General features: G+C 38.8%; 1 protein-coding gene across 1 annotated transcript; it reads right to left on the bottom strand.

Annotated features, from left to right (window-relative positions):
- Window positions 1-272: 272 nt before the first annotated feature.
- Window positions 273-15,309, bottom strand: ZKSCAN2 (zinc finger with KRAB and SCAN domains 2). The gene is made up of 8 exons (XM_056138852.1): window positions 15,266-15,309; window positions 14,734-15,220; window positions 13,611-13,797; window positions 10,588-10,679; window positions 10,131-10,257; window positions 7,163-7,846; window positions 3,659-4,150; window positions 273-2,166 (listed from the first exon to the last, which is right to left on the bottom strand). The coding sequence occupies exons 2-8, from the start codon at window positions 15,136-15,138 to the stop codon at window positions 1,244-1,246; spliced, it is 2,910 nt and encodes a 969-aa protein (XP_055994827.1). The 5' UTR covers window positions 15,139-15,220; window positions 15,266-15,309; the 3' UTR covers window positions 273-1,243.
- Window positions 15,310-15,566: the final 257 nt, after the last annotated feature.

The following is a 15,566-nucleotide window of genomic DNA, read 5'->3' as shown; positions in this document are numbered from 1 at the left end:
GAGATTTTTCAGATACACAGGAATGAGGAAAACATGAATGGAAAAATGAGGGAAAATTGGCGATCTAGATATGATGTTTCTGTGACTATTTTCAGATTCACTCATGGACTGTAGAGTTATATAACTTATTCAGGTCTCCAATCCTATGTCAAGAATTGGAAGTATCCGAAGAGAACAGAGCCCTGGAGTATGCACAGACTCAGATGGCTGTGTGGTCTAAATAGACATCAAGAGTCCAACTAGTCTTTCAAATAATAAAGGTTTCAGGTCTCTTACCTCACTTCTTCCCAAATGCTCTACGTTTTAGAAAGCTATATATTATACTGAGTTGTGAGGTCCGAAAGCATAAAATACAGCAAAATACCAGTTTTGGTATACATAAGAATCTTAGAGTATTGGGGATAACTAAATGTATCTGAAATTCTACTTTAATGAGATAACCAAGAGCATGCATCCTATTCAATCTGTGGGAGCATGGTAACCCAAAAGAGTCAGACAAGAGCATCCAGAACAATGAGGTGGTAAGTGCAGGACTTAGGAAAAACAGTAAAAGGAAATAGACTACTTATAGATTGGAGAAGTAGCAGCCAATGGTGTTTCTCTACAGGAATAGAAAAGGTTATTACCAAAGACAATAAGTAATCACCTGCTTCTTATCCGTATGGAGGGCAAGGCATTAGTAATCTGATTCCAGTGACAATGCAGAATTCTACCCTAGCAATTTGGATCAACTTCTTGTCACAAAAAAGTACACCACAATAGACTTCTGAAGCTAAAGTATCTTACACTTGATGTAATTCTGATCAGACTCCTGAAAGTTCTACCCACACATGAAACTCCAAATAAAGGTGCATTCAGGAGCTTAGGTAAAGACAATGAAAAAGAAAAAAAGATCAGTTTTTTTTAAAAAAATATACTTGAAAAGAACTCTGAACTACACTGAACGATCTTGAATATTTCTGGACTTAGCAATCCAATAGCACTGGCCTCAATATACTGATGAGAGGTGTATGCTGAACACAGACACTATCGCTTCTTCACTCTCTTAAGGAGAAGTTGATACACACAGGACAGGAAGACTGATCGTTCGAGGCAGAGGTGAGAATAGGATCCAAGTCTTTAGTGGAATTAAATTCTCAAGTTTATCTTGGGTATTACGCTTTATAGCAAAGAAAAGATTGCTTCCAAGAGTGAGATTAGGGTGAAATGGCTACAGGAATGCTTGGGAAGAGAAACAAACATATCAAAAAGGTTTCCTAAATTCATCAGTTTTACCCTTATGCAGGTTTTCTGGGGAATACACAGGCAGAGGGTGAGGCAGAAGCCTTTCTCTCATATGAACTTCCCGATGCTTGGCAAGAACAGAACTCTTACTGAAACGTTTGCCACATTGGCCACATCCATAAGGTTTCTCTCCAGTATGCATTCTCCGATGTTCTCGAAATCGTGTGAGGTTACTGAAACTTTTTTCACAATCAACACATTTGTAGAGATTCTCACCAGTGTGGACTCTCCGGTGGGCACTGAAATGAGAACTATTGGTAAAGCTTTTCCCACATTCTCCACACTGATAAGGTTTCTCTCCAGTGTGGGTTCTCTGATGTATAATAAGACTTGAGCTCTGACTAAAGCATTTTCCACACTCTCCACATCTGTAGGGTTTCTCTCCTGTGTGTATTCTCTGGTGAGCACCAAAGTTTGAAGAGTCATTGAAGCTTTTACCACAGTCTAGACATTTAAAAGGTTTTTCTCCTGTGTGGATTCTTTGGTGTCTAATTAAGCTCCTGCTTCTACCAAAACACTTCCCACAGACACTACACTTGTAAGGATTTTCCTTTTGATGGGTAATCCGGCACATAAGACGAGCACTCCTTACATAGTTATCTCCATATTTGAGAAGTCTGTAGGGTCTCTTCCCCATGAAAGGCCTCTGATGCACTATAGCTTTCCCTAAGTCTCTAGGCTGAGGCAAAAATTTTCCCTGTCTCATTCCTTGGAGGTTTTCCCATTGTCTTCCTGAGATGCATTCCCTTTTATGATATTTACCTGGATCAGTACTCTGGAAAACAACCCTTTTAGACTTTTCTATGAATGTCCTATGTGACTCCATTTCCTTATATATTACCTGTGTTGCATCTTGCTTGATACTACTTTCAATTTCAGAATCTGAAAATAAAAAAGGACAATAAATATTTCACTCCATTCAACACAGTTCACCTACAAACACCATGGCCTATAAGACCTCATGTTACGATCCCAATATATGTCTATGGCCTAAGGTACAATGACTCTTTCCTGATTCATTGTACCTTCTTTTATTTCAGTTCTATGAACAGCTAATAACACCACGTACTGAGTAGGCCTTCAAAATGTTTTCTAAATTGAATTGTAATTAAAATTATTTTCATCAGTATCTTAATTAACATGGAAGAAAATGCCAGATATTCCTCAGTCCCAAGTTGGATTGGGGTGGTATTGTCCGTAGAGAGGAGAGTAGCCATCAATTAATCCATTAACTTCTGTGGACAGGAGTGCAGCCAGCAATTAATCCATTAACTTTCTGATTGGGCCCAACATTATTCTTCTATTAGTGAAAATGAGAGCAGTATACTTGGCTTACACTAAGCCATAACTTGATAAGGTCTGAAATATTACTTAAAATAAATTAAATTACTTAAAATAAAGAATTACTTAAAAATATTACTTAAAAATTGAGATTCACAAGAGATGGACCTGAAGAACTTTGTTTTCACAGTTATCAAAATCAGGGTTAAAAAATCTTAATAATTTCAGTTTTCATAGCCAATTTCCTACATAATTATTGCAGACTTATGTATTGAATAAACAAAGCATATGAATAAAAATGCTAACAGGTTAGGATATAATGACAAAATCAGAGGAAGATTAATTGTGGAACCTTAATAAAAGCCTGGTAGAAGAGAGTGGTTTGGAGAGTTTTATAATGGCCTAGGCCAGAGATATAGATTAAATGAGGGTAGTGGCTATGGTATTAAAGAGGGGACAGATGATTTACAGCAGCTGAAAAAAACTTGTCCTTTGTGGGGATATAAATGACAAGAAGAATCTAGAATACCTAATGTTTTAAGCATGACTGATTCATGACAAGATAAAGAGAAGAGCCATGGTGTGAGAAGAAACTGAAACTAGTTTTGAAAAATTTAAGTCTGGATGGCTGTAAAGATGCCCGGGAGGAATACATGCAGTGGAGTTTAGAACCAGAAATGTCTTTCATCTTCCTTTTATCTTCCCTATCCACATTCTCATGCATGTCACACATAAATGAAATATTTGTTTTGAGCTTGTTAGTATATCCCCCTTCATTCAAGATTTTTCTCATGTTCAATTCTAAGTTTTCTATTCTATAGCAGTTTTAGGATACCAAATATTGACTAATCTATACATTAAAAAAATGATGAAATCACAAAGATCAAATCATTTGAATGTATGCTCCTCCCTTGAAAAGAAACAACTGAGAAAAGGGACTTTATTTATTGTTATGTCCTATTACTTAAACAGCACAAAACATTATTAATGACATAAATACCTAATAAATATCGAGTGATTTGCCAAACACATTGATTTTAGCAAACTGCACTGTCTTCTGTTTTTAAAATTACAACCCTTTGATGATACTTACCACTTGGACTTTGCAGCAGACCTGCAGAACCCTGCAATTCTGATTCTTGCAGAATTTCTTCCTCACTCATTCTCTCACTGCCAGAATCTTCTATTATGGCCTCCTCTGAAGTTTCTTCAGCTTCCCAGACTGAAGGTTCCTGGGACTCAATCTCAATTTCGTCTCTTTCTTGACTTGAGGGTGATGGGACTTCCTCCGGTATGTTGGTAGAAGGGATAGAGGTCCGAGAGTTAATCAGGGCATCCATCTCCTTATAGAATGCACAAGATTCTAGTACATGGCCATTTTTCACTTTGCGGTAACTTTTCTGAAGGCTCTTGAACTTTGTACGACACTGTTCTGGTGTCCGGAGGTAGCCACACTCTCGCAGTTGCTCAGCCACAGCCCCATACAATTTGCTCTTCCGGTGACAGGCTTGGAGTGCTTCATAAAAATGAGTCTCACGCAGGATATCAAGAAAAGTCTTGGTTTCCTCATAGCCCCAGTGCACACCTGCCATTCAAGGATAAAGTTCAAACACAAAAGAAAAGGTATATATAGCCTCTATTTATTGCAAAATATGCAAGATCAGGAAAATAAGTATTGTTAATAATAACAATAGGAATTAAAAATATGCCAGGGAATATGCCTTTCAAAACAATGAGGTCTATATAAAAAATCAGTAATACTTTATTCAAAGACATAAATGAAACCAGAGAAGAGGAAGAGACTATGTTTCTTAATAGGAAGACTTTAAACTGTACAGATAATAATTATCATAGTAAAGTAAAAGTAAAGGCCCTCCCGTTGATCATCGATTTGCTCGAGCGGGCCCAGTAATGTCTCCATTGGAGACTTTGTTGTTACTGTGTCTGGCATATCGAATACTCTCGGTAGCTTGCCGGGCTCTCCGAGAGGGGCGGAGGAATTGAACTCGGGTCGGCCATGTTGGCTGCGTGCAAGGCAGACGCCCTACCCGCTGTGCTATTTATCATATCAGCCATAAAACCAAAATTCCAACAGGGACTTTAAATGGAAACTGCTAAAGCTAATCTGAGTTTACTTGGCAAACATGCAAATATTCTATTGCTAGTTATGTTGATCAAAGACTTTGTTTTATTTTCAAATAGTCAAAGTAGTTAAAATGAACTAGGACACGGCAGGAACTACCCAGAAAATTTCTTAAAACTTTTTACCAGTATTCCTGGCAGGGTAGAACTATGTTCAGAGTAGGTTTTTTATTGGGGGATAGGGGGGAAGGAAATTTTGGGCCACAACTGGTGGTACTTGAAGATATTTGGGGATCACTCCTTGAAGAGCTTGGAGGACCATGCAATGTCAGGATCTGAGTTGGTCACGTATAAAAAGAAGCACCTTAACCCTTATACTATCTCTCACCCCCCACAATAGTTTTTGATGTCACTGAGTCCTCTATATTAGAGTTGAAAATGTTCTGCTTTTTTCAGAAGAATAAAATTTTCCAAGACAAGTTAAATAAAGTTTAATTATGTTTTTAGTGTATTTATTAATCTGTAGTAGGAAAAGGTGGTTTCAATTCTATCTGATTGGATGATCTCTTCCAGGTCTATCATTGATTTTCCCATATTCAAGCCAAGATCCAGGAGCTACACCTTCATGAATATGAATTTCCAAATTGTATTTATGTATGTATAATACATCGTCCCATATTTTTCCTAAGATGTCTCTTATAACAGATTATGAATATATTCCCAGCTTTCCTAGCCTGATTTTTCCATTCTAAGAATACATTTTCTTTAGACTGAGCAGAGAAACATTACTAATAATGATGATACCAGGCAATGTTTTATTAGTTTAGCATACAAAATGCCTTCATCTAACCATAACAACCCAGTGAACATTAATATTAATACTGGCATTCTCATTCACATTTTAAAGAGATAACTGAGGGGCTGGAGCGGGTAGGTGTTTGCCTTGCATGTGGTCAACCCAGGTTCGATTCCTAGTACCCCATGAGGTCCCCTGAGCACCGGCAGGGGTAATTCCTGAGTGCAGAGCCAGGAGTAACCCCTGTGCATCGCCAGGTGTGACCCAGAAAACAAAACACAAAACAAAACAAAACAAGAAAACAAAGAGATAACTGAAGCTTAGAATCAGTACTTGGTCTGTCCATAGTTAGAGAATTAACTGGCAGTTTAGTCCACAGATACCAGTCTCCAAATTTTAAAAATAGCTTTCTTCCATATGGTTATGCACTTTTTCATCCTTATCCTTTATGTTCAGTATTTCTGGTTCTTGCATTTTAATATATATCTTTTTTAATATGTTAAAAAACACCTGGGCCCTGAGGTTACAGTAGAGGGGGAAGAGCATACATCTTGCATGAAGCTGATCCCAGTTCAATCCCTGGCACCACATGGCCACATAAGCACCTAGTGGTCCTAAGCATCTGATATATCCCTGAAAGTTCCAAGAGCTACCACATATGATCTTGGAGCCCTCCCCCCCTACACACACTGCTAGGGAGCACCTGCTAGTCTCCAAACACTGTGGGACCAGGACAGCCCCACTTCTTCATATCCTATAGCACCGAACTGTCAGTCAGTTGGCAAATATCACTGTATCACTGGAAGTGGCCCCTAGACCCTCTAAGCACCACTTGAGAGCCACCCCCCAGCCCCACCCCAAACGATCTTAGGCTTAGAAAATTGTAATTAGTGATATAGTTGGATTTATATCTACAGTGGGTGTTTTTTTGAGGAGGGGGAGCGGGAGGAGCACACCTGGTGGTGCTCAGGGGATTATATGTGGTGCCTGGTATTAAACTGGGATTGGCTACATGCAAGGCAAGTGCCTTAACCCCTGCACTATTTCTCCAACATATAGTACTGTTTTCTTTACCCATTATAGTTGTGTATTTTATGAACCATTTTTCTTATATTTATGAAATTTAATTTTTGTGTTAGGACAGATAGTATACAGGGGTTAAGGTGTTAGTCTTGCATGCCTTGCATGTATTCAACCCTGGTTCTATCCTAGCACCATATATAGTCCCCTGAGCACTGCCAGAAGTGACCCCTGAGCACAGAGCCCGGAGTCAGAGCCTGACCACCCCCAACTCAAAAAAATAGTTTAATGTTTTCTACTTTTTAAAAGTTACACAACATTTTTCTGCCTATTTTAGACAATATAATAATGCATCCTTGACTTTTTACAGTCAAATATGAATAACTGCTTTATTATTATTGTCAGATAATACTTGATTCTTAGAGCCCCTTAACTACATTTATTTTTTTTCTCCACACATGACCCAAGTACTCAAAATTCATGCTATACTCTACTTTGTATAAAAACCTTCAGTGCTGCTAATCAAGTAACAAACACCTTAGAGTACTTTTAGTTACTGTGGCTAAACACAGTGATAGTGCAACACATGTGTGATAGAAGGCCTAGTTTAGATTATCTCAGGTCTACTCCATTTTTCCAAAAGTTGCATCATCTATTTTTGTACCAAAAAAAGGGGAATAAAAAGGACATAATTCTTACCACTCAGGTTCTGAAATAAGACAGGAGCACCACGAGTCTCAGACTTCCTGATAAATTCAAGGCCTATCTCATCACTATCAGATTCTTCTGCAGCTTCATCCTCTTCCACCAAACTGATCTGTTCTTTAGCACTGATACCAATTCTCTTCAATCGAGGAAGAGATAAAATCTCCTTTGACTTATCAGAGGATGAAGCATGAGCTGCAGGGTTCAACAAAGCATCCATGTCCTCAAAGAAGGCACAAGGTTCCAGCAAATGGCCATTTCTCACTTTCCGATAACTCTTCTGGAGACTTTTGAACTTGGTCCGACATTGTTCTGGTGTTCTAAGAAAGCCACATTCACGTAACCATTCAGCTACAGCACCATAGACCTGACTATTTCGGGGACAAGCTTGAAGTGTTTCATAAAAGCGAGACTCTTTGAGAATTGCAAGAAAAGTCTTAGTCTCCTCATAGCTCCAATGCACTCCTGCTATTTTTTCATCTTCTAAACCCCACTGTTGAGGCTCTCGCCATGTTTTCCCAGCGTTCCTTGCAGGGATCTGAATAGGATGAACTGACTTTTCATTGATGTAACTACTTCTAAGGGTATTTCTTTTATTAGAAGAATGTAGATCTCTGGTCCACGGTTCCTTTCTTTGCTCCAATCGGGCTATCTTGTTAGATGAAGACACTGTACTTCCTACAGTAAGAGAAGTATTTCATGCCAGACACAGAGGTCATTATTGTGTGCTCCAAGGACGTCATAACATGCTCTCCAGAAGTACTTGTTTATATCTAGTCTCCAAAGTCACAATTTTGAATTCTAGAATCTTTATAATTCATGACAATATCCCACTGTACTCACTCTAAAATATCTTTCTTAATCATAAATTACCCAGATAGCTATTTTAAAAATCGTCTTACCATGTGATTTTCTTCTCATGTATGTACTACAAATTTCCTGAGCTAGTTATTAAAATAAAACCTTTAAGGGTAAGAAACATATATTTGGTGCCTTTGATTCTTTCGAGTACCTAACTTTTAGTTTCACAGTATATTCCTAATCAGCACTTTATATTTATTAAAGTGTGTTTATCTGTTCCCCACAATACATACCACCTTCCACATTTATAGATACGGGGTTAGAATAGGTAAAGTATCTAAACATTTTTGATACTTCTATGTAGAAACAGAGAAGCAAACCAAGTGTGTTAACTTACAATAGTTTAGATATGAACATCTCAAGTTTGAATTCTAGCTCCACTTACTTAAAAATTTGACCAGAGAAGGTTTCTTAATCTAAGTCTTGGTTTTCTGTGGGAATACTACTATCTATTAAAAGAGATCCTGGGAATATTAAATAACTTATTAGCTATTAAGAATCCAATGTCCAATATATATTTGGTAAAAGTTACTTTCCTCTAAATATACAAAGTTTTATGCAGTTCTCAAAGAGAAGAAACATCAAACTAAGTAATTTCTAAAAGACCAGGGGATAAAGATTTGCTCTTACTGCTTATTGAGGAAAGTACAGAACAATGAAAGTACAAATATCCATAAGGATGAGGAAGGTAAGGTGGTGTGGCAATTCAGCAATGACTTTCATTTAGTTGTGGCTAATGGTTGTTATATAAGAAGGTAAGCTTCTAATGTCTGCTATTTAATTTTTCAAGAGATACAGAAAATCCAGATTTACAAACAAATGTTAAATAAAATACCCACTCAAGGGCAAAATACGAGTGCAGATGAGATTCAGCCAAGGAACCACTAGCTTGTAACTGATGATAAAAGACTGGAGCAGGTTTCTCTGGGCTTAGGTATTTACATGCATAATTTTATGCAAAGGGACTATGCTAAAGCTCAATTCTTATAGTCCATAACCTGCTGATGGAAGATTTACTGAAGACTAATTCAACAATTACTGAATACTATATGACTCAAGGCAACACTATGTGACATCCATGTTGTATACCAAACTAAGCAAATGGCTGGAATACTTGTTATTTTGGGAAGACTGTTCTGTTACTGATCTTTCATCAGTGTAATGTTAAGTTGGTTATTACTTTCAACTTTTTTTAACTTCTTTTTAAATAACTATTGGTTTATTCATTTTGACATGGCCCATTTAAAAAATCACTGTAGTTAATGTCCTTATAGTGTTTTCAAATAGAACTTTATGTGATGATTAAAATGTTCTATAACTGGGCTCTCTAATGCAGCTACTGAACAACTTTTATGTGACAACCTGGAGTGAGGAATTAAATTTTTGACATCAATGTTATAAATTTAAATTTACATAGTCATGTGTGCTTAGCAAGGCTAAGTAAGTATATTGTGCTCTAGTATACAATGCCTAAAACCCTTCTTTCAAACATAGTCTCTGACTTGTACCTCACACACGAATCAATCATTTTCCCCTACTGCTAAAGCAGATGATATAATCCTTCAAATGTATGTTGTGAAATGGTATTTCCATATTTACACTTGCTTGAAAATCTGTGTTATTTAAATAACTTGCAATGTGATATTGATTACTATGATGAAATTACTTTTTCTTCCATTAAAAAAATTTCATTCACCCACAAATACTATCTGGGAAACTATCTTATGTCAGACTATTTACCACCAACAAAAAAAATCTACAAAAGGCCTTGTTACTTTACAAAGCCTTTAGTCTAGTGGATTATTTATATTAAACAATACAGATATGACACATAAATTACACTTTGAATATTTGAAATCATTAAACAAATTTATATCCTTTAAATTGAAAGGAATAAATGAGGTATGAGAAAATGAGTATGATTACTAGGTCTGGTGTGCTACATCAAGAAATTATTAAATAAATGATTGATCTTTATGGGCTAAATAAATTCCAGTAAGGTCCTTTAAATGTTAACACTTATTCATTTTTTTAAACATCAGTAGAAATAAATATACTAAAAATCCACAAATTTTTATATGAAAAGGAAAAGAATCCTTACCTAGGGAGACTATGTTCCCAACATTCTCCTTCCTAATCTCACGGCAAAGGTCTCTATGACCAGGAAGTTGATTCATATTCTTCTTGCAGGAAAAAGTTCTTGCTGTATGAACATCTTTCACTGGTCCCTGTAACAACACTAATGGCAATGACTACCAGGACAACCATTGTGAAGGATGAATGATCATCCATGAAGTATAAATAAACAGGTCCTAAAGATTTAAAAATCAAGGACTTGAGTGTATGTTACAAGCCTAACAAGGCAGAGTAAACTGTAAAGAGTTTTGAGAGAGAAGATCCATCAGTGTCTTATTTCTCAGAAGACTGCATCCAGTTTTCTCTGGAAAAAAGAGGGGAAGTCTCTGGGAGGAATATGATAGTTAAAAGAACAGTGGAGACACAGGAAATCACTGTGACCCGAACATAGGAAGAAGGGTCAAGGAACAATTACAACTAACCTGAGGCCCAAGAGGAAGACATGTGGTCTTTACTTCTTGATCTATGACATTCCACTCATCAGCCGGAGCAGGAAGCCAGGAAGAAGGCTGACCTGTAAGAAGAGAGAGACATATATAGGTCTGAGTCTTCTAACTCATGGTGCTTTTACCCTTTTTAATACATGAGTATCTAGGGAACGGAAAGAAAATTCAAAGGGATAGAGTGCCTGCCTTGCATGTGTGAGGCCACAAAATTTGAAACCTGATACCACATGGTCCCAAATCACCACTAGGTGGGTCACTTGGTGGCACCTGAGTACCACTTCAGAGGACCTTGTCCAAAATAAAAAGTATAAATGAGCATGTAAAAAAAAAAACCCACACCAACAAACATCAATTAATCATTTTATCACTTGATCACTTGATATCCCGTTACTCATTGATTTGCTCAAACGGGCGCCAGTAATGTCTCCATTCATCCCTGTTGCGTGCTATCATAGCCCAATGGCATCTGCTTGTTCTAGGAACACGAAGAGCCTCAAACCAATCATTCAGGGTCTCGACGAAGAAGTCTGACCATCTCGTAGGTGGGTAGCCACACAATCTTTTGATGACCCGTGGAATCCAGTCGGTAATGGCTCTAGTCCAGCGGTCATCTCTAAATCTCAATACGTGTTTAGCTCATCTGATTTTCAATGCCTTGGCAAATGAGACAGCGTCCCTGGTTCTTGAGCGTTGACGGAGGTCGGAACTCTGAATTCTTTCTCTCATTTGAGTGAAGCGTGATACTCCAAGCATAACTCTTTCGATTCCTCTTTGAGAGACCCGAATAGCGTTCTCATCCTGTTTTCGTAGGGCCCAGGTCTCTGAGGCATATGTTAATGCAGGAAGAAAAGTGGAATAAAAGAGATGTGCTCAGAGCTGGAGGTTCTTCGCCCTCTTAGTTATTTCTTCAATGCTCTTGAAGGCGTTCCAAGCCGCTCTCTTCCTCCTACCCAACTCAGGTGCCAGGTCATTTGTCATGTTGACTTCTCGACCTAGGTACACATAACTGTTGCATTTGGAGATGGTGGTTCCGTTGTGAGCGAATGGAACGTCAGGAACAAGACTGTTTCTCATGAACACTGTCTTTGTGAGATTCAGCTGTAATTCGACCTTTCCACACTCACTGTTGAAGTCGTTCAGCATTTGTGCCACTAGGGTGATGTTTGGTGTTAGAACAATGTCATCAGCAAAGCAGAGGTGGTGTAATTGCCGACCAATCTATCTTCACTCCCATTCCTTTTCATTCCAGTCGTCACATGACGTTCTCAAGGGTGGCACTGAAGAGTTTCGGTGAAATAGTATCACCCTGCCGACCCCTCTCTTGCGCATTTTATAATCATTTTATCAAAGTATTAAAATAATTCTTAAAACCATTGTATTCCAAATGCAAGTGCTTTGGGGGAATATGTAAATAAAGTAAATATATTATAAAAGGGGCCAGATGAGGATAATGGGGAATGGGAGAACAGATGTGCAGTTGAGAGTGGACAGCAAATACTTCAGATATTGCTTCATTGTGAGACTATGGCCCTGATATCGTCAGAGCTTCTGATATTTTCAAGGTAAGCCATAAACCTGGACTTTTATGTAAAACAAAGTTTTATGTAAAACTTTTATTCAAAAGTTTTCAATCTTGAGAACAAAGTATTTTTAAGAACCCAAAGTAAACACTCTTTATAGGCAAAAAAAGTTTGATCTGGTATGTGAAGTACCATCTGACAATCATTAGTTCTTAGAAGTGAACATTATTTTAAAGAAAGTGGCATAGACAGGTTATTATGAGCACTTCAGGCAGATACAAAAGGTAGAAGTAAATTATATATATTTGCATATAGCATACTCTGAGGTATCATACACTATTACTAGTGAAAACTTGATTCCCAAACTTTAGTGACTTACTAACCCCCTTTCAGAAAAATCACAGTGCCTCCCTGGAAATTTCCATTGCTTAAGCAAACAAACAGAAAGTGACCTCCAATGGTACCCAAAGCTACTACTTGCCCCAGGGACATTTCAGCATCCAAGAGGGGCAATGAATATTGCTCACTTTGGGAAACACAGTTTAGATTCAACTCATCTTCCCTGGGATATTCTGTTCTCTATACCCCTAATAAGTACCTAGACATAACAAACTTTTCCACTGCTGGAATTCCTTCCCAACCCAGAATGGCAAAACTCAAAAATATCATGAAGTTATTGGACTAAGTTTAACACCTTAAGTAACTGAAAACAGCTAATCCTTGAGAGCAAAGGGATTTTGATGCTAATAAACACAAAGTGGAGAAATATTCAGACAGCATATGCAGTACCATAGACATAAATTTCAGAAGGATTAAAGAAGAGGGGGATATACTAGTGAATTCTGCTTGTAAGTCAGATAGATCTGAAACTTAAAAATAATTGTGACATTATGAGAGAAAAAAAACCCCTACACTTCGGTCCTTCATTTAATCTGAAAATTCCCTCCTTTAATCTACACTGAAAATCATTATTTTCCTTTTACTGATGAAAAGTTTGATAAGTAACTTAAGATATAATGAACTTATGAATTCATGACAGATTAAGAATGGAAGAGTTAGATTTGGGATCCAGGTTGCTATCTCTAAAGCCTTATCTCTTAACCTCTATCCAATGATGTTCTTTTTCACATTATTTGTCCATGAGCAGATAGTGTGGTAGACACATGTTACTTCAGGCTTGTTGCACCAGGGTAGCTCCCTGCAGTTCTGGGGGACCGTGCTGTGCCTGTATCAAATTCAGGATTACCGCATGCAAACCATGACTCCAGTCCTTTAAGCCATCTTCCTGGTCTGAAACTCAAGTGTTTTAATTGTATCAGTGATTTTTCCTTGATCTCCTTAAGTCTGATAATACACTAGAGGCTTATGAAGTCTCCCCATATTCTCAAATATGTATTAAGAGAACCCTAAACAAGCAAATCATTGTATCAGGGCTACAAAATAAAAGTGACTATCTCTGCACTGGCTGTGTCTTCTTACCACTCTTGGGTATGGGCTGATGTTCTCTCTTTCGGTTCAGTTGCTCCTGGTGCTCTAAGTGGAGGCTTCCAGCTTCCTCTTGAGACATCACTCTGGATTGGGTTTCTACTTGCTCTGGAAGAAGTTCTACCACTTCCCATGTTGTTCCAATTGGGGCTTGTTTCTCTGAGTGCACAGGACTGTTAACCTGAGATAAAAGTAAATTCCATCATGGATTGAAGACGAAAGGAGGCCAGATCAGCAACAAACTCCCCTGAGAAAGAGATCTAAGAAGGAAATTTGTTGTGAGAAGGAATGATAATTCTACTCCCTTCCTGATGATTCTCTAAGGGCGTAAGATTAATATTACTGTCCAGAAATCTGGGCACAAGGGAACAGTAGATTCATCTTTATTAACATACAGAGAACAGAAATCTGTCAGGTGTGAAATGCAGAGCCTCCTTGTTATTAGAAAAGGTACTGAGTCACCAAAGCCATTAGGTTCATAAGGAATTACAAAGAAATATCAGAAGACAAAAACAGCCTGTTAATAGGTATTTATGCAATCAAATCACATTCAAGGTTCTTGAAAATCTTTCAAGATTTCATGACGTTATGAAAGGGTGTTGAGAAACAACTAGAGCAGCATGCAAAGCCACCGATAAATGAAAAATCTCTCAGGTAAGCTGAAGAAGACTGATAAGCATGAGGACACTGAGGGTACTTCAGCACATAAAATGGTATATTAGGTCAGAGAGGTCTTGGGATAACTGATGAAGTCATTTGTTGGGGGAAGGAGATGCAGATCTCTTTGGGATCAAGCTGCAAATGTCAAAATCTGAGAAGCTTAAGGCATTGTTCTTTCATATAACTATTTTTATATACATCTATATATATACACACACAAACATGTACTATGCCAGCAATTTAAAATAATACTGAAATGCATAATAATTTCATCTTAAGATACTTTCACAAAAGCTCCCTCAAGCCCTCTTATTTACTTTGAGTTTTTGATCCCTTTTACATAGACTCACAAGATTTTTGCATTCTTGTCATTTATCCCTCTGCAGGGTATCCCTGCCCATCTGCCTTTCCCTTTCTTCCTCTTCTAAACAGCAAAATCTGAAAAATTCCCTCTCACCTGCTGTCTCAGTCTTCCAGTCTCCTTCTCCAGACAGATTACAAGGGCCACCGCCTCCTCTCCACTTTCCGGACACTGCTTCTGCGCCCATGCCTGGATCTTCTTGGGCAAAATGGTGAGAAACTGTTCGATCACCAGCAGCTCGAGGATCTGCTCCTTGGAACGCGTTTCTGGCTTCAGCCAGCGGCAGCAAAGTTCCCAGAGTTTACTAAACGCTTCGTGCGGTCCAGTCACGTCCTCATAACTGAACTGCCTGAAGCATTTACGGAAGGTCTCAGCCTCGCAGCTCTCGGACCTTTCCAGAATGGGCTCCGATGCCCACTCGGGCTCCGTGTCCACCTTCATCAGCAGGCAACCACCCACCTCTAGGGGCGCGTCCATTTGTGAGGCCAGAGATGCAGCCATGCTCCTGCATGGAAGGGGCCGAGACCTCACGTCTGACAGACTCAAAAACCCACGCAAGGAAGCCGCCCCTCCTCAGAGCCACCTTTCCTTACAGCCACCCCTCCTCACAGCCACTTCTCAGAGCCACCTCTCCTCAGAGTCGCCCCTCCTCACAGCCACTTCTCCTCAGAGCCACCTCTCCTCAGAATCGCCCCTCCTCACAGCCACTTCTCCTCAGAGCCACCTCTCCTCAGAATCGCCCCTCCTCACAGTCACTTCTCCTCAGAGCCACCCCTCCTCAGAGCCGCCTCTCCTCAGAGCTCCGTGGGCTTCGCTTTGTGGAAAGTGCGGGAAGGTCGGGAGGGTAAAAAAAAAAAATTAACTCCCCCCCCACCCCAACAACCTCCAAGCAAACAACAAAAACGGTCGCGATCCGAGCGCTGATGAGT

Source organism: Sorex fumeus, unplaced genomic scaffold (assembly GCF_029834395.1).
Source record: "Sorex fumeus unplaced genomic scaffold, SorFum_2.1 ptg000130l, whole genome shotgun sequence".
Taxonomy (NCBI): domain Eukaryota; kingdom Metazoa; phylum Chordata; class Mammalia; order Eulipotyphla; family Soricidae; genus Sorex; species Sorex fumeus.
Note: the sequence above shows the minus strand (reverse complement) of the source record. Positions and strands in the feature narration are given on the sequence as shown.

What these genes read in the sequence shown, in the direction of transcription:
- ZKSCAN2 (XM_056138852.1), bottom strand. Translation starts at nt 15,138, where the DNA reads ATGGCTGCATCTCTGGCCTCACAAATGGACGCGCCCCTAGAGGTGGGT. An exon ending in TCAGCCCATACCCAAGAGTG is followed by an intron (nt 10,680 to 13,610) that starts GTAAGAAGACAC and finishes CTCTTCTTACAG; the next exon opens with GTCAGCCTTCTTCCTGGCTT. An exon ending in GTCTTCCTCTTGGGCCTCAG is followed by an intron (nt 10,258 to 10,587) that starts GTTAGTTGTAAT and finishes GTGTTGTTACAG; the next exon opens with GGACCAGTGAAAGATGTTCA.